Genomic DNA, 19,471 nt, shown 5'->3' on the forward strand with positions numbered 1-19,471 from the left:
TTCCAAAATTTTGTCATCAATTTACAAACTAAAACGGGTTAATGTTGGAAAATCCACCAAGGAAACGCGTTATGTTTAAAACTTTTTCCAAAAAAAAAAAAATGAGTTTTTTTGTTATAAAAGTTTTAAACTGAGTAATAAACGACAAACCTAAAAATAACTTTTTTTTCAAAAAAGGGGATTTGATGGGGACTATCGCAGAAGGCATTTCACGGACAGACTGTTGCATGAGAGAGCAGCCACATAGGCTCATATTTTATCTTATTCATTTAATTCATCCTATGTGGCTGCTCTCTCGTGCAACAGCCTGTCTGCAAAATGCCTTTCGTAATGTTCCCTAGCAAATCCCTTAAAAAAAAATACACCTCTTAAAACTGCATTTCGCTAACTACAGTTGATAGTTTGATACTGTACAAAAACATGGTAAACCTATGTCTCTTTATCTCTCTCCAAGTCCAACTTGAAAAACACTTCCGGCGTCCCCTTTTTGAATACTATCCTAACTTTCTTCCTGGTCAGACTTGGAGACTTGAAAATGAACCTGATTAGAAGAAGGGAGTCGTGTTCATTCAGATTTTAAAAACTTTCTTCTACCTTTAAACACTATCCTTGTTTTCTTCCTAGTCAAACTAGAAGACAAGAAAACGCGGGGAACGTAATTATTGTACAACTTGAGGTTGGGATTTTTTTATGTTTTTTCTTTACCATTAGGAAAACACTTACAGAACGTGATTTAGTTTGTAAAATAAAGAGGAAAGTGGAATTAACCGACTATTGGAGTCTACTTTCTTGTCTTCTTGCGCATGGGTCACAACACCGTAGAGCCCACAACATATGAACCAACCCTCTATTTAATTTTTACATAGAAGGACCTTCAATTCATTACAATGTACCTCAAAAAATAAATAAAGTGTTGTATACCCACCTACATTGTGTACACCACCATTTATTCTCATCCATGAGAATGGAGGAGTTGTGGCATGTCGTTTTCTACTTTTATCAACAAACAGTAGAAAACTCAGCATATCTTTCGTTTTTAATTGACTTTTGAGAGCTTTTTGGGAACCGGGACAGCTGTTTAAATAATAAAAGACAAGATGAGTTTGTGCATTTATCAGAGTAAACATTGCGGAAAGGAAGTGATATGTTCACCCCCCTTTTTATATTTGAGACACTCCCCTCTAGTGTACTTATGACTATTCTTGTAGAGGGTGGTGTCCCAAGGAAAAAAAAAAGGGGGCGAATATCTCATTTGGCTACTGATATTTGCACCACCATGTTTTGATAATGACAAAACCCACCTTGTCTTTCCAATTTCAATTTTCTTCTGAGAGCTTTTTGAGTGCTGTAATAACTTTTGACAAGGTGAGTTTGTGTCATTATCAAAATATGGTTGTGCAAATATCAGTTGCCTATCATTTCCCTTTGCAAAATTGCTAAATACTTTCCCGTGAAAAATGCATTGGAACTGGACAACTCTGTTTTATCATTCACGGCATATTTATTTTGGGTCGGGGGACAAACTTTCGCTAGAATTTTCAATGGGTCCCAGGTTTTCAAATCATATCTGATGGTTGACAAAGTATAGATTCTGACATGGACAATGACCAAAATCCTCTTTCACATATGCTACACGGCTCTTCTTCTACTTTTGACTTTTGTACTCTTTTTTTTCAACTATTTTCACCGTCTTCCTCCCGCCACTCTTCTCGACGGCGTGTTGGAGCTCCGGGGAAGTCATCCCTTCGAAAGGTTGCCTTCTTCCTCCCGCGAAAAGTGAAAAGTAGGGTTTTGCTGTATTTAGATTAGGTTTTTCAAACCGTTTCACTGTTATTTGAGGTTTGTTTTAGGGTTTTGCAGTTTTTAGATTAGGTTTTCTACCTTTCTTTCATCTGTTAATGGAAATCTGTTTTTTCATATTATTTAGGGTTTATTTGTTGTATGTGGGAGGAAGAAGATGAAGAAAAAAATCGATAAATTGTTAGGTTGTTTTTTCCGTTTTACTTCTCTTTCATCTGATAATGGAAATATGTTTTTGCATATTATTAGGGTTTATGTGTTGTATGTGGGAGAAGAAGAAGAAGGGAAAAAATGGAAAAAATTAAAAACTCATGGATAGTGGACTATCACTTTAAAAACAAACTCCTAGATAGTGGACTATCAATACATAGTGCATTGTCCAGGTATTTAAAAAAAAAAAAAAAAAACTCTTGGACAGTGGACTATTGATCCATAGTGCACTGTCCAGTTCTTCGACTCAAAACACAATATGACACGATGGGGGTTGTCAATTCTATATTTTGGGTTATCAAATTACCTTAAAGAAAGGTCATTAATTATCCAAATGGGTTAAGAATGTACTTTTCTAAATTTGGGGTTTCTACTTTGTAAAATGGGGTTATCAAATGAATTTATGGGGGAGTTATCAAGTGATAAAATGGGGTTTTCAATCCCCCAGAAGGGGTTTCAGGATTATCTTCTGTGAACACCCAAAATTTTAATATCAAAAATACCCCTACTTAAATTTTCGTCCACCCTTAAAACGGGAGGGCATTTTTGTCTTTTGAAAACCCATTAGGGTTAGAACTCTTAGTAGAAAACTATAAATACATCATTTAGGGTTCTACAGAGCATGACCTTAATTGTTTTTGCAGCCCTCGAAGAAAGAAGTTCGTGAGAACAGCGTGGGAGAATCGATCGCAGAGCCTTTGTCTGCGAATCCGGGTAGGAACTTCAAGTCTTAATTGTTTACGTAATTAAGAAAACTAAAGAAAAAAAATATAATTAATCTATTAGGATTGGCGTGTGTGTTGATCTAGGGATGGATTCATAGATCCCTAAGAAAATAGAATTTCGAATATGGAACTAAAATATTTAGGGTTTAGATTAATCCCTAAAAAGCTTAGATTAATTATGATAAATAAATTTGAGACTTTTGGAGCATGAAATTGGATTAGATGGATTCCTCTTGTCGATACGAATCCAACGGATCCATCACGCGCGAATCAGAGTTAAAACGAGAAAGTTATGGCATTTTGAAGTTTTCGGGACGAATTAGAAATTCTGCTGGAAAAACCCAGTCCGCGATCTTAGGACTTCCGAAGGGGGACCAGTAGAATTTCTTAAACCCAGTCTGTGACCTTAGGACTTCCGAAGCATATCTTAAGACTTCTGAAGGGATGTCTGAACGCTGAAATTTTGTGAAACTTCAGAAATTCATAACTTATTCGTTTCTTATCCATTTTCGACGCTCTTGTACTCTACGGACATACCGGAAATGAGTTATTTCTGTTAAAAATAGTTTCAAGAAGTTTTAAAAATTTATAATAATTATAATTCCAAAATAGTAAAAAGGAACCATAGGACTGATATTAATAATGGAACTCATGGGGAATGTTCCTAATATTGATTGTAGGTAACCATGGTGTTCTGTGAAAATGATTTCGAACTTCAATCGAGGTGAATAATAAGAGAATATTCTGATGGGTTATCCCAAACCCTTTTTTACAATATTCTTATTGTTCACATGCTTTACTGTTTGAAAACCAATTCAGATTATTGATTATTGCACTCTATTGAGTATTGAAAACCATGATACCTTATAGATTGAGACTGCACACTATTATGAACCTTTTTGAACTACATGCTATTGAATACCTAACCCTTTTGAATTATCAAATTAGTTTTTCTTGGGATGCTAGTTTATTTATGGACCCTTAGCCAATGGGGGAATGCATAATACCTTTGGCACTTAGATACCACCGGCCAGTGTAATTACTGTTATATAGTAGACAGATATCGAATCAATAAACATAGCACTATCGATGTCTCAAGAAACTCCGACCTATCGAATCTGACATCCATATCGAATATTGAAATTGAATGATGCCTTATTTCTGAAATCGATGCCCATTGCACTACCAATTACTGTTATCATTGAATGTCCTATTGCCAATTGACTGTTGTTGTCTTTGAAGCCATATCTGTTAGTGTAGTTTCTTATTATCTCACATGAGCGCGTTTAGCTCACCCTTATTTAACATTTTCAGATCATGCTGAGTGATTCCAACTTGAGGTTGGAGCGGAACGGGAGACTTCTGGAAGTTTTAGTTATTTGCTTTATTTACATATTTAGTGAGTATTTGCTTTTAGTAGGCATTGGATAGACATAGTTTTATTTTATTTCAGTATTTGGGATGAGAGGAGATTGAATTTGATGTAATAGATTAGACATATGTTGGCTGGATAGTTTATGAATGATTAAGAATTATGGATTTTAATTTATTATGGATTAAGCATGGTTCTGTTTTATCGTTAACCTTGAATGCTTGTGAAGTCAACTTTACAGGTATGTGGCGTTGTTGCACCCTTAAGCCTTATGATTGTGGTTATTATGAATGTGTGTGGCTTGAGGCGTGACATCTTCATGGGGTTAACAAATACAAATTGTTGCAAATGCTCTATTTACAAATTACTTGCCAGTTTGCTTATCTACATCGTGGGTTTCAACTATGTAAAATTGGGTTATCAAATAAATTAATGGGGGGTTTTCAAGTATGCTAATGGGGTTATTAAGGAGGGCTTACTAGGTATGTAAATGGGGTTATCTAACTTCAGGCTGTTATAAAATGTGAGAGGAGAATCAGTTAAAAATGTGGAAGACGGTGAAGCGCTTTCGCATGCTAAACTTAAATATATACCGTGTGAAGCTATTAAGATGGTCTTATTACTATTATGTCAAGACTTCCACTGGGTTCTTCTCATTGTTGACATGGTGTTTTAGATGGAGTTTTAGGTGGGGTTTTATGTGGATTTTTTGTAACTATGTAAATATATGAATGGAGTTTTTATGGAGTTGATGTTGACTTTTTGTAAATTTGTGTTTATGTGCATCAATTTGTATTTGATAACCCCATTCAGATATTTGAAAACCCCTTCTAGAGGGTTCAAAACCCAATTTTAGGACTGGATAACCCCATGCAGGTACCTAGTAAGCCCAGCTAAGGCGGTTAATAACCCCATTCACATACTTAAAACCCCCCATTACTTCACTTGATAACCCCATTTTTCATAGTTAAAACCCCCTATTTAGATAAGCACATTGTTAAGCAATTTGTAAATAGAGTATAAGCATTTGATAACCCCATGAAGATATTTGAAAACCCCTTCTGGATGGATGAAAACCCCATTTTAGGACTTGATAACCCCATGAAGATGCCTAGTAATGTGCTTATATAGGTATCTGCATGGGTCGATAACCCCATTCACATACTTGATAATCCCCATTAATTCATTTGATAACTCCATTTTACATAGTTGAAATCCCCATCTTAGATAAGTACATTGTTAACCCATTTAGATAATTGATAACCCTATTTTAGGAATTAATAACCCCATTCACATACTTGATAACCCCATCATAACCCTCTTTTAGATAACTGATAACCCCAAATTTATGATCCCTTTTAGGTAATTTGATAACACCAAATTTCGACTTGACAACCTCCCGTTTTGCCCTAATGTGTTTTGGGTCGAATAACTAGACAGTACACTATGATTAATAGTCCACTGTCCAGGAGTTTATGCTTGCTTTAAAATTCCTGGACAGTGCACTGTCAATTGATAGTCCACTATCTAGGAGTTTGTTTAATTTTTTAAACACCTTGACAGTGCATTGTCCCAAAACCCTAATCTCGCCCTCCCTTTTCACCAAACCCTCATCCCACCCTCTTCCCCAAACCCTAATCTCTCCCTCCGTCTAAAAAATTCTGAGAAACTAAAAAACTAAAAAAAAAGCTCTAAAAAAAAGAGAGCAAAACTCTAAAAAACTAAAAAAAAAAAAAAAAAGCTCACAAAAGCTCACAAACATTTATGTCACAGATTCCAAGAATTTTCACTTATTAGACTTCATTTATTATCAATATTTTGTATCAATAACTCACATCTTATGAAAGTATATTCTTAACAAATGAGCTATCTAATTTCTACTGTATAAAGATTGCCCTCTATGGCATTAGACCTAACTATAGTTACCAGGGTGGGAAACGAATTTGGGAAACGAAACGTGAAGCGGAACGCATGAAAAAGATTATAGGGGAAATGAGAAACGAGAAACAATAGAAAATCGTACGAGAAACGTCTTAGGAAATGATGTGTTTTTTCCAAAATGAATTTCGTAAGTTCCACACATGTTTCCTATACGTTTCATATGTGTTTTCTACGAGTGTTGCATACGTTTATAATGCGTTTACACATTATTTACGTAAGTTTTCCATATATTTCCCATGTGTTTCAGAAACACTTCTCCAATTTTGTATCATATTTTGGAAACGTTTCCGAGACGTCGCCAAAAAGATTTTGACATTTTCTGTTTTGTAGTTTATCTTGAAAGGATTAAACTATGCTAGGAGAGAAGTCATGATAAAGTGAACGAGAAAATCCTCAGATCTCTATGTCCTACTTCAGTTGCTATGCTATGTCATTCATCTTTATAACGTGCTCTCACACACCAATGTGGCCGTCATACCTCATGGTTATCATTTTCATCGCTAGGATACACTATACACATGGACCAATTAACCTAAACAATGTAACATTATATGTTGTCATCATCGTTGGGCTGCAGAAGAGCTAAAATGCTGCTGTCTCAAGAGTGCGAGTAGTGCTGCTGTCTCAACCTAAACATATGAGAATCCCTTGCAACCCACTAATAATCCTAAGTGATCCTATTTTCTAATCTAATCCTTTTTGTTATTCATTAATTTATACAGTGACATCATAATGTAAACCTCTCAAAAAGATATTAACAGTTAAAACCAAAACACTAAGGTCACGTTTGGATAGCCGCAAGATTTAGATTTGGATTTAGTTGACATTTTTAACTGGATCAGATCCTAAAAATTTCCAAATTAGCTGCAAAAGTGTAAAAAATTCCGATTTTCAATTCTGTTCTGCTAGACATTATTTGGAAATCAATATTTGTGGCAATTTCCTTCACCGTCACTGCTCCTCGATGTTGCTCCGGCAGCAGCGAGACATCCCTCCCTCCCTCTCTCTCTCTCTCTCTCTCTCTCTCTCTCTCTCTCTCTCTCTCTCAAAACATGTACATGAAGATGAGGGATGTATTTGGTATCCAAAACTCAAATCCAAATCAAAATACAAATGCATGAGGTATCCAAACAGCCCCAGGTATCCAGGGGCCGTTTGGATACACGGATTTTAGAATCCAGGTTTTTAGTTTGAAAACAATGTAAAAGAGGGTATGAATTGCTGGATGTTGTCCTGGCAGCGTTTCTAGGATTTTAAGCAAGAAAATCATGTTTTAAAAATCTCTCCTTCATCTTGTGATTTCTAAAACCTGAAAATATGGGAGGATCTGCTACTCTCTTGCTGATGGAAAGAAGGGAGAGAAGTAAAAAATGAGTCAAAAACGACGGCTGGTCCTCTTCTTCTCTTGTCTCTAACGCTCTTTTACACTGTTTTCAAACTAAAAACCTGGATTCTAAAATCCGTGTATCCAAGGGGCCGTTCGGATACGCGGATTTTAGAATCCAGGTTTTGGGCCATTTGGATACGCAGATTTTAGAATCCAGGTTTTTAGTTTGAAAACAGTGTAAAAGAGGGTTCATGAATAAGCTGTTGTATGCTGTCCTAACAACATTTCTTGGATTTTAAGTGAGAGATTCAGGTTTTAAAAATCTCCCATGCATCCTGAGATTTCTAAAATCTGGAAATATGGGAGGATTTGCTACTCTCTTGCTCACGGAAAGAACGGCGAGAAGTCAAAAAACAAGTAAAAAATGACGGCTGGTCAGCTGCTTCTCTTGTCTCTTAGCTACAATTTTGAAGAAATCCCCCCTGATTAGGGCCATTTGGATAAGCGGATTTTAAAATCCTTGGTTTCTTCAAAATTGTAGATGGGAGGCAGAGAAGAAAGAGACCGGCCATCGTTTTCTGATTTCTCGCCCTTCTTTCTGACAGCAAGAGAGCAGTAGCTCGTCCTATGTTTCCAGGCTTTAGAAATCTCAGGATGGGGGAGAGATTTCTAAAACTTGAATTTCTCACTTAAAATCCAAGACACGCTGTCAGGACAACAGACATCGCCTTGATCACGAACCCTCTTTTATACTGTTTTGAAACTAAAAATCTGGATTCTAAAATCCTTGTATCCAAACGGCCGCGGATTTTAGAATCTTGGATTTCATCAAAATCATGAATGGGAGACAACAACAAAAAATTAGACCAGCCGTCGTTTTCTGATTTCTCGCCCTTCTTTCTGACAGCAAGAGAGAATGAGACCGTCCCATGTTTCTAGGTTTTAGAAATCTCAGGATGGGGAGAGATTTCAAATTGTTTCCAATCTTTGAGAATTCACGTTTGAAGAGAAAGAAACCGGTCCCCATCACCGACTATTGTGTAGCCTAGAATCATATGCTTGCCTTAATGGCCAATGACACGACTTTGGGGTTTTAAAATTTTACTCTCCGAATATAAAAAAATCTTTGGATTCCAACCACTTATTACATTACAACAATCCTATAACAAACCTAAGAAATGCTCCAAGGCACTCGACTGGTTTAGAGAAGGTTCAAAACTGAAAAGAACCTCAAACCTGTTGATCAAATGACCTAAAAGTACCATAATACACTCTCAGTGCAAAAGCCGAGACTCAAATGGGACTAAACCCGGTAAATCAATGGTAAAATTCTTGGAATCCTTGGAATAAATCATACAAGATTAGTGTTGGTATATGTGTAATTTCTAATTTGCAAAGGATATATCTTTGGGTGATGATAAATTCGCACGACCCCCGCCGGATGCACCCCTTAAACATGAATTACCGTCAAAAAGCATTAAAGTCTGCCCCACATACCTTCGTTTACAGGGGTGTGAATTATCGTACAGGGGTGCGAATTTATCATCACCCTATATCTTTTTTCTATTGTGAGTCCAGAACTTATTATTTTCGGGATTTAAATTGCAATTATTAATTTGGAATCCCTAATCAATTTTTTGCCTCAAAATCCATAACGAAAAGGACCTCGCCTTGTTTGGATAGCAAGAAAAACATTTCTCATTGAAAATTTTTCCTTGGGAATTTGTTTGAAATTGATATGATTATGGTTAAAAATTGAATAGGGTTGGTTCAAATTATCTATTTTCGTGTATTAAATAAGTAGGAAAGTTTAGAAATATTTTTTCTTTCCAAGCTTTTCCAGAAAATTCCCACAACCCAAACAGGGCACACCGCTGTCTTACAACCAAGGTTTAAAATTTCAGGTTTGGTACCGGTTTCGGACCCTGAAATTTTGAAATTTCGATATTACATTTCGGCCGAAATTACCAAAATTTCTGTTAAATGTTAAATTAATTTAAAAAAAAAAACAGATTTTATGGGTCAAATTTCTGAAAAACCGAAATTTCGGCCGAAATAAATGACCATTTCGGTTTTTAGTGGTTTCGATGTTACCGAAATTTCGGATTTCGGTCGAAATTTAAAACCATGCTTACAACCATTCTTGCAGCGCTTCTCTTTTTCCCTTGCAGAGAATGAGAAAAACTTAAAAACCACGAAGATATAGTTAGAAAATGTTTTTTTAATTAGGCCACACGGATTCAGTTAGGGCAACAAAATGCTAAATAATAATAAAATAAACGAAAAACAGAAAGCTGATTAAAGATTTCTAACTTTCCATTTTATTTAAAATTTCAAGTTGTGGCCAAAGCCCAAAACCCTTACCCTTCCGATACCAAAAAAAAAAAAACACAGAAGTAAAAGGCCTTCTTGCAATCAGAGAGCACATACATAACAAAACGACTAACCATTCATAAAAAAAAAGACTAATTCTACTTGGGTCTAAACCTGTTATGCTATCAAAAATGCTTAAGACCAATCCTTCAAAAGTTCTCTTTTTAAGAGTTACTCAAAAGAAGAAACAAAAACATCTATCTTCGCCTCGCCGCAGGAAGTAAGCAGTCATAAACTTGCACCATGCGTGATGTCGCAGCAAGTTTATATGAAGTGCTCAGTTCGGGCTTCGCTATATCAACAATATCCTGTCTCAAGCTGTAAAGAAACCTCAATAAGCTTCTTATGTGATCATGCTCTTATGATCAAGGAAATGACTTGGGGATGTCACAATTTAAGGGTGCAACTCAGGTCGATTTTCTTGAATTTGGGTTGAGCTTTTACCATAAAATCGGGTCGGGCTCGGGTTGATTCCAATTCATTTTTTAGCAAAAGCTCAACTCGACCCGACCCAAATTGCCCAAACCCCACCCGATTTTATTATAAAAGCTCAACGAAAATTCCCAAAAATCGACCCGAATGTGCCGCTGTTGCAATTTCCTAATAGTTCTCTATGATAAATAAGGTGACAAGCATAGGACAAAACGAGAAACATAAACTACAACTAACCTTAGCCATTCACCGGTTGCCCTTGCATGCCTTTCCACAGCCTTGTAAAGACTATCAAGATAATATAGTACCAACCCATACATCCATTGAGCATCTTCTTCCTACCACATGAACGGATAACATGGTCTTCAAGAAATAAATAGCAGGACATAGAATGCATTTACTGAACCAGCGAGAGGATTCCTTATAATTTACACACGACAGAATTCCCAATGCAAAACATCTCCAACTCTAAACAAAGTGGGAATGAGTTCAATTAGACTGCATTGTTATATGATGGAGGGACTTGTTTCAAGAGACCCATTGATAAGGCCATTCCTAGTTGAGATATGGTGGATAATTCTGGAGAGATATCAATGATCGATGTAGTGTTTTTGACAAGAAAACATGCTGTGAAAGGATTACAAAATTATCACATGAAGGAGGGCAGATTAGGAACAATGTTGCAATCCACTTGTGCAGATATACAGCAGGATTCAAGTAGGTGGCAAACTAGAAACAAATTCTTGTTTGAGTAAAGTGGCCATGAGGTCTATTGACTATTGATCTTCCATGCAGATATAGGCATCATAGCCATAGAAAGAATTTGAGAAGCAAAAAGTGAGACTGAAGCAGTAAATGTGGGAATAAAGAAGAGGCAAAACCATGGTTTTGAATTGCAGCCGAGAAATTTCGTTCGGCCAAAATATTTCGATTTCAGCTGCGGCCTAAATGAAATCCACTGGGTTCCATAATTACCAAATTTCGGTCGAAATATGCGAAACATGCAACTTTTCAAATAAAAAATCAAAGTTTCTGTCCAAATATCAGCATTTCGATAGAAACAATAACAAAAATCAACTCCACTTGCAGAAAAGAGAAGAACCATGACATTCCTTTAAGATATTTCTATAACACGATAAAAAATAAAAAGAAAAACCAGTGGCGAACAATGTTAATTGGATTTCAACCATAATTTTGTTCCGAATTGTTTCCGCGATTTTACAAGATTTCAGTCGAAATTTCATACCGAAATCGGTTTCGCAGATGAGTGAAACCAAAACTGAAATTTAGAACCTTGGGCAAAACATGAAATGAGAAACCCATAAAAGTTCACGTGAGAAATGCATTAAGAAACATCCATTGAAACGTCCAACGAACGTTTGCGAATCGATGAGGAAGCACTGAGGGAAATGCATATGAACTAGCGAAACATACAAGGAACACACCTGGAGCATATAAAAAACACTTCTAATGCATATTGGAAATGCCTTCCAAATGTAGGGAAAATGACTCTAATGTGTGTATTGGCAAGTCCTTGTGGGCTTTTAACTTTTTTTTAAAAAAAATTTGGTACTTTTTACGCAATTTATTTTATTAACATCTAATCCACAATTTGTGTGATTTGTGTGTGTGTGGAACGTTTCCAAGCTCTCCTTATATTTTGTGTTTCCCATATATTTTCCAAGCATTTCACGGACAATATTTTGCATACTTTTGGAACATTTCACGTGTTGCCCAAAATTAATTTCCATGTTTAGGATGAAATGTGTTTCCCACCCCGTAAGGCATTTTTGACATCTTTGGTCCTTACAACAGATAAGGCTATAGGCATATGGAATGGCAAGCGCATCCATGCTTCATAGCATAGTTACAAATATCCCTGACTTCTAAATATCGCGATTTTACCACAACATTTTGATAAAAAAAAGGAAAAAAATCCCAAAAATGACACGCAGTAGGAGTAGAAATAGGGGTTGGGACTCTAGCTCAATGGTTGAGGCTTTGTATTTCAACCTTTGAGGTCGCAGGTTCGATCCCAGCTTACCTACCAAATAAAGGAGTAGAAACATAGCAAAGAAATCAACAGAAGATTGAAAAATAAGTGATCACACAATCACAAAATATGGAGCTACAGTTAAATCCTTTATAAAATATTCGGCAAAAAGAGGGAGGGTTTAGAACGTCAACCTTGTGAACTTTCAAGTTAGTTCGTAGGCTTCGATTAAGTGGTTATTGTGAAACAACCAATTACTCCAAAAGCTTAAGCTGTTGGAGATGGAGTTATTTAATCTTTTATACTTTAACACTCCCCTCACGTGGGGCCCCTCTTTCTAGGGCTGGCCTACACGTGGCGTGAAACACTGGGTTCTATGGCATTCTAGTTGTTACAGAACAATGTATGGGAGTCTGAACTGGTGTGATGTTCTGTGATAAGTGTCATATCCAAGTAAGCTCGGTAGTAATGGATGTCATAGCATTCCATTGCTTCTGCAATGGACCTGGCCACAATTCGTTGCTTCTTGCTGCTCCAGGAAACCAGGCATCCATTTACTACAACGCAAAAACCTATTATAGATCATCTTGTATCAGAATCACCTGTCCAACTGAATATCATGCGACAAAAACTTCTCTATTTTGCTGTCCAAATCTGGTTTACATCATATGTAACATTGGGTCTGGTAAATATGAGGTGCTTAAGAAAACCTTCCATATTTCTGAACAGGAGGATATTTTACCTTTAGGAAACTTATCTACTTGACTATCACTCATCCTGACATTGCTTTTGCAATGTGTGGTTACTCACTGTGTGCAATCGGCCAGGGTTTCCTTTCGGCAAGCGATCCATGTGCATCATAAAATATCTTAAAGATGACCCCGGTAAAGGATTTATTTTTAATCCCAACGACCACTGAAGTGCTGGGAGTTATTCTTATTCCGACTGGGCAGTATATCCCTCTGACAGAAGGTCCACTAATGGGCATTGCACCTCTGTTGGAACTTAGTGTCTTGAAAAAGCAAAAGGCCATGTGTGATCAAAAGGTCCAATGCAGAGGTTGAGTATATATGGTAATGGCTCATATCCTCATACTACTGTGAGTTAATATGGGTTGACAACTTGGATGCTTAAGATGGGTTGTAAGATTGAAGAACAATTGAAGATATATTGTGAGAACAAAGTAGCCACTAACGTAGCCAGCTTTTATTTGTGAACACAGACACCTTCGTGTGTCGAGTTTTGACACACACAAGGTTGTCTGAAATGGCAACCCCTGAAAATCTAAAAATGGTGACATACCCTACACGTACATACATTATAAAATTCTGCAAATCTAGAAATGGTGACACACCGATACATGTAGCATTATAAAATGCATATTACTATCATAATTTGTATCAATATAAATACGATATTCATTTACCAAATTAGTAAATTTTAGGATTAATCAACTATAATCTATAACAAACATGAGATAATCAAATATCAATGCATTCATCTATTTAATCTAGTCCTCTTCAGTGTCCAATGCAATGAGACCGATAGGATACAATGAATATAATATTGGAATAAGAGTTTGGTTAGGGTTTTAGGCTTAGAAGAGGGGACGTAACAGCAAATAGTAGTTAAAGAAGAGATAAAAGAAGAGTTTATAATAAAAGAGGTAAACACAATATTCAATAGTATAACAGAATGTCACACTTGACACAAAACAAAAATGCATTGACACGCCTACATTAAGTCTACAATTGTAGCAAATACATTTAGAAATGTCAAAATGAGTGTTGACACACGTGGACACAGGAAATGATAGGACACGGGTGTCAGTAATAAATTCAAAGTGTTGACTAAATCGTTGGTAGCAAGCAATGTTGCACATCATGAGAGGACTATACATATTGAGACATATTGTTACTTTATTCGAGAAAAAGGTCTCAATTGAGCAGATCTGTAGAGAAATCCAAAGATTTGTTAGCATGCATCTATACCAAGGCTCTTGATTGTGATCAGTTTCAGAGGAATTGTACCAACTTGGGCATGAAATTTATCCTCCAGCTCGAGGAAGTGTTGAAGTTAGAGCTTTCGAGATGAAACTTGAAAGTTAAGAACAGAACCAGTTGACCCTGCTAATGGGAAAAGCCTAAGAAATAAATTGCGAGAAGCTAAATACTGATGGCTCGCTTATTGACAATAAGCTTGGCATTGGCTTCATTACAAAGGATGCTTTGGGCAATATTATGATAGGTGAATCCAGAGGGATCGAAGGAGATATATTCTCCGTATATCGCTGCACACCGAGAAGAGGGATCTGTACCTCCAGCAACAACAAAAATGGAACCATAGGCTTCTATGTTTGGAGCATTTCAAGGTATAGGTCTAACCACTGCAACTCCCACTTTCTGGCATGCTATAGTTCTACTCTCTCGACGATGAGAATGGGAGATTATCGGTAAACCAGATGCTTCGCGAACCACCGGTACATTTCGTTGCACTTTCATCACCCTCGAGAAGAGGCCCACTCCGATACCAACGATGTCCAATAGCTTTGATAGTAATGGCTAGATCTATAACTACCTCGTCCATTGAGTATAACAGAGAAAATGAAGGTATCACAATGAACATCGGGATGACACTGCACAATATGGTCCGAAGAATCAGCTCCCTGACTGTGGTCATAACTCGTCGATGACCTCTTGAGCAGCTTCATCTAATGAACGTTAAGTGAATCTTTCCGGTGCTTGGATGGGAACTAATAAGTAGCTGTCTACTGAACTTGGAAGTCGAGTGTCTAAAGAAAGAACCTCTACTGCAATCCCACTGGCTTGTTTGTTCTTCCTCCCGTTCTCCCCCCGCCCGAAAAGAAACAGGAAGACTCAATCGCTTGATAAAAAAAAAGGGCTAGGCTAATATACCGATCACTTCTCATCCCGGAGAGGCAATCAAGCTGGCAAATCATCAGCAGGCTGCTTAGGAATGGATGGATTCTCTCATGACCCAGCAACTGAGCAGTATAATTGTCATGATTATTAGTATGTAAAGGGTAGATTAGTGTCTTTTTCTTTTTAACTTACAAGGGGCATTCTTGTAGTATTCATAATTTATCAGTGAATAGATATAAGAAGGTAAGGAGTGAAGCATGCAAAGATCTTTCCTTTCAACCTAATTACTTTTCTCTCCTCTCCAGCCCCTTTTCTTTTCTCCTTTCTCACTTTCTTATCATCTTGCTCTCTTGAACACATAATTTGTGTGACAAGTACCAAGCTACCTTTGTGTGAATAGAAAACAACTGAGTGACATAGGGCATACATTTCTTAGTTGTTAGGGTAATTATGTGGTTAATATAGCAAATACTTTTGGACTTGTATTTGTAGGATAGCAAGTATAGCAAGTTGAACCTTATTTTAATTTGGATGATTACTGGCATTGCATACATAACAAAGCTTCTATATAACAAAAGAATTAAGAATGGCAAATGATATCTGCATTCCCATACTTTAATAATGACACTCTAACTTTATTAAAAATTATTAACCACTCTTCTGGTTGGTAGTTGTAGCCTTTTTGAGAATTCTAATAAACAGCTAATTAGGAGAATGAAAAGTAAAGAGAGTAGTGCCATTCTCATGACAAGGGAGTGTGGACATCATTTCCCTTGAGAAAAAAACATATCACAAAGAAGCTGCACATAGGGTTTGACATTTTACCATTCCCTGATCCAGGCAATTCTGAAATTGCATAATCCTTCTTTCAATTTCCACCACAAGAAGCCTTCTTTGAAGTCGAGCAATCCTACCTTTACCTTCTGCCCCTTTGTCCTGATTATGTAAACCATAAGTAACACGTGCATTAAATGAACAACAAAGATTCAAAACTGTGAGTGATATTTCTCAATGTCAAATGGCATAATTTTTCTATGATACAAATACAATGGACGACAACATTTTCCTCCTTCCAAACGTTTCGAACATTAGCGAACAAACAAGGATGGGCATGACTCACAAAGAAACAATGGATTTACTAAGCAAAATTATAAGACGTAAGAAGGCATATAAAACAACCAGTAAATATATAATCTCAATATACTAGTGATGACATGAAAAGAAATGCACTAACATGCAGAACCATGGACACGACAAAATAAAAGTTGAGATATAAGAGTTGACAATTTACAAGGGAAAATTTGTATTTTCCTCATCTTTTCACTTATTAGCAACATTCTTGTAAGGCTACTGATATTCACACTACCTTGTTTTCATAATTACACATTTACACTAACTCACCTTGTCTTTGAATATTCAGCCAGCCGTCAAAGGTTATCACGGTGCCCAAAAAAGCTCTCACAAGCTAATTAAAAAGGGAAAGACAAAGTGAGTCAGTACAGTTATCAAAACATGGTCGTGCCAATATCAGTAGCCTTCTTGTAAATATGATATAACATTAATATATAAGGGATAGAAAGAGTGATCGATATGCACTTCTAATGTCGCTCCCCACGATTTCTCCCATCTCCTTCCTACATTTCTCTTCCCCTCTCCCCGCTTCTTCACCCTTCATTCCAGGGATTTAATCAACATTTTCCATTCTCCCATCTCCTTTCTACATTTCTCTTCCCCTCTCTCCCCTTCTTCATCCTTCATTCCAGGGATTTAAATAACATCTTCCACTTGTCACAATTGTTCTAGTCGGTACGCGATGATCCTTGGATTGCGCCCATTGTATGAGTAAACCTACACAAGATACTGGATTGGTACATGTGACTTGAAGTTTCTTGGATTGTTTAGTGAGTAAGCAATCCTCATGTGTGTTTTATGGGTTCTCGGTGTATGTTGGGACCTTGAATTATCGTTGTTGCTTCAAGCTATTGTTTGTTTATTGTTTCCATTGTGAAAGAAATATATCAAACAGCAATACTACCAATTCTACCAACACTAGAAGTTCCAGAATGGTTGTGAATCAAATGAAGGCCTTGGATACTAAGAATGTGCATATGGTTCCAGTGCATGCAATTGATTAAGTCTAACTTAAAAAAACCTTGAAGACTATATGAGTACTCTTAGGTGTGTTAGAACCTATGATTTGTGGACACGGACACGAGTGTCGCGTGTCGACATGGACACGGAGTGTCGGACACGCCAAACCTTCATAATTTAGAAACGGGGACACTGGATACGTGTGTTGAGTTTCAACACAAATATGGAATAGTTTGACATGGCAACATCCAAAAATCTTGAAATTGTGACACATACACAAAATTATTGATTGTTAAACAAATATGTGTCCACACGCCCACATTAACTCTAACACTCCTAGAAATATATTTAAAAGTGTCCAAAGGAGTGTCGACACGGCTGGACACGCGTGTCATGTCGGACATGGCAGGACGTGTGTCGGCAATAAATTCAAAGTGTTGGCTAAATCATAGGTTAGAACACTAATGCACGTACATATGTAAATCTCCATTCCATGGGTATGGGAACGAGTGTCAGTATCTGAGTCTGACATGAATTCTTTTTACTCAGAAAAAAGGATTCACAAATTCAGTAATAGACTTCATTTAATTTTACGAATTTAATATGTTGACATAATAATATGGTTAAAACATGAAATATAGTGGGAATTTGAACAACTTATGTTAATGTCTTATTTTCATATAAAAATGTTAATATTAGGTTAATGACACACAAAAACTAGAGTAGATGTAAATTTGTAAGTTGATTTCAGAAAAAAAAAAATTGATATAAGAAATCTAGAAATGTCAGTTTGACACATGCCCAAAGTGTGTGCTTTTCCTGTTCAGTAGAATGCACGCAACATAGATGCAAACATACATACTGTTGAGAGAAGAAGTTGGGAAGAAATGAATGAGTTGAAAGGTCTCCCCCTCACTCTATTATATTTATATGAGAGATAAAGAAGTACAAAGTCTATTATGCCCTTAGGCATATCACATACTCTAACACCCCCCCCAAGCTGGAATGTATATATCATACATTCCTAGCTTGTTACAAATATCACCTAATTTAGACTTGCTTAACAACTTTGTAAACATGTCAGCCAATTGATCCACTGAACGAGTGAACTCAGTTCGTATCTCCCCTTTCTGAATTCTATGACGAATAAAATGGCAGTCCACTTCAATGTGTTCCGTGCGCTCATGAAACACTGGATTGGTAGCAATATGTATTGCATCTTTGTTATCACAATACAACTGCGACGGAGAGGAGGGACCAAAGCCAATCTCATATAGAAGTGAGCGCAACCAAATAAGTTCAGTGCTTGTATGTGCCATTGCTCTGTATTCTGCTTCTGCACTGGATTTGGCTATGACGTCTTGCTTCTTACTTCTCCATGACACTAGGTTACCACCTACAAAGGTACAATAACCAGTAGTCGACCTCCTATCTGCAGGAGATCCAGCCCAATCTGCATCAGAGAACCCTTCAATTTTCACATGGCCATGTCTTTTAAACAGTAAAACTTTTCCTGGAGTGCCCTTTAGGTACTTCAGGATTTGAATAATTGCAGCCTAGTGAGAAGTACGAGGGGAGCTCATGTACTGACTGACTAACTCTACAGCATATGATATGTCTGGTTTGGTAACTGTAAGATATACAAGTTACCAACTAATCTTCAATATCTGCCAGGATCCTCCAATATATCACCTTCTTCTGGAACCGGTTTCACATTAGGATCCATGGGTACAGATGCTGGCTTGACCCCAAGATAAGCACTTTAGAAGAGCGTGCTACCTCTATTCCAAGGAAGTATCTAAGGCAACCCAGGTCCTTAGTGGAAAATTCTTTTTGTAAGAAGGTTTTTAATTTTTGTATCCCTCTTGAGTTGCTACCTGTGATGATGATGTCGTCAACATACACAATCAGTAAAATGCAACCTTCTAAAGAATGATGACTGAACACCGAGTGGTCCACTGCACACTATTTCATGCCAAAGCGTATAATTGCCTCGCTAAACCTTCCAAACCATGCACGAGGAGATTGTTTGAGTCCATAGAGAGTGTTTCGCAGACGGCATACAGAGGAGGACATCTCCCCTGAGCAACATAACCTGGAGGTTGCTCCATATACACCTCCTCTATGAGATCCCCATGAAGAAATGCATTTTTCACATCCAACTGATGAAGGGCCCAACCACCATTAACTGCCAAAGAAAGGAGAACTCGAACATATGGAATCTTAGCAACCGGTGAAAAATTCTCATGGTAGTCAACCCCAAAGGTCTGAGTATACCCTTTCGCCACCAGGCGCGCTTTCAAGCACTCAATAGTGCCATCTGAT

At 37.1% G+C, this 19,471-nt stretch overlaps 1 protein-coding gene and 1 long non-coding RNA gene across 2 annotated transcripts in view; one reads left to right on the forward strand and one right to left on the reverse strand.

Annotated features, from left to right (window-relative positions):
• Positions 1–1,624: 1,624 nt before the first annotated feature.
• On the forward strand, positions 1,625–4,282 carry LOC143852528 (uncharacterized). Its single transcript, XR_013236789.1, has 3 exons — positions 1,625–1,752; positions 2,655–2,724; positions 4,050–4,282. It is a non-coding gene; the product is annotated as an uncharacterized LOC143852528 (long non-coding RNA).
• Positions 4,283–9,670: 5,388 nt separating this feature from the next.
• The window catches only part of DGS1 (dgd1 suppressor 1), a 65,483-nt gene continuing 55,682 nt past the window's right edge, over positions 9,671–19,471 (reverse strand). The window contains exons 12-14 of the mRNA XM_077361983.1: positions 15,881–15,991; positions 10,418–10,518; positions 9,671–10,066 (exon numbers count right to left, since the gene is read on the reverse strand). Of these exons, the coding sequence (XP_077218098.1) occupies positions 9,946–10,066; positions 10,418–10,518; positions 15,881–15,991 (333 nt within the window). The 3' untranslated portion in view covers positions 9,671–9,945. The remainder of the gene's footprint in view (positions 10,067–10,417; positions 10,519–15,880; positions 15,992–19,471) is intronic.

The sequence above is a fragment of the Tasmannia lanceolata genome, unplaced genomic scaffold (genome assembly GCF_043159265.1).
Source record: "Tasmannia lanceolata isolate RefF3 unplaced genomic scaffold, GAP_Taslan_0.1 ptg000019l, whole genome shotgun sequence".
Classification (NCBI taxonomy): domain Eukaryota; kingdom Viridiplantae; phylum Streptophyta; class Magnoliopsida; order Canellales; family Winteraceae; genus Tasmannia; species Tasmannia lanceolata.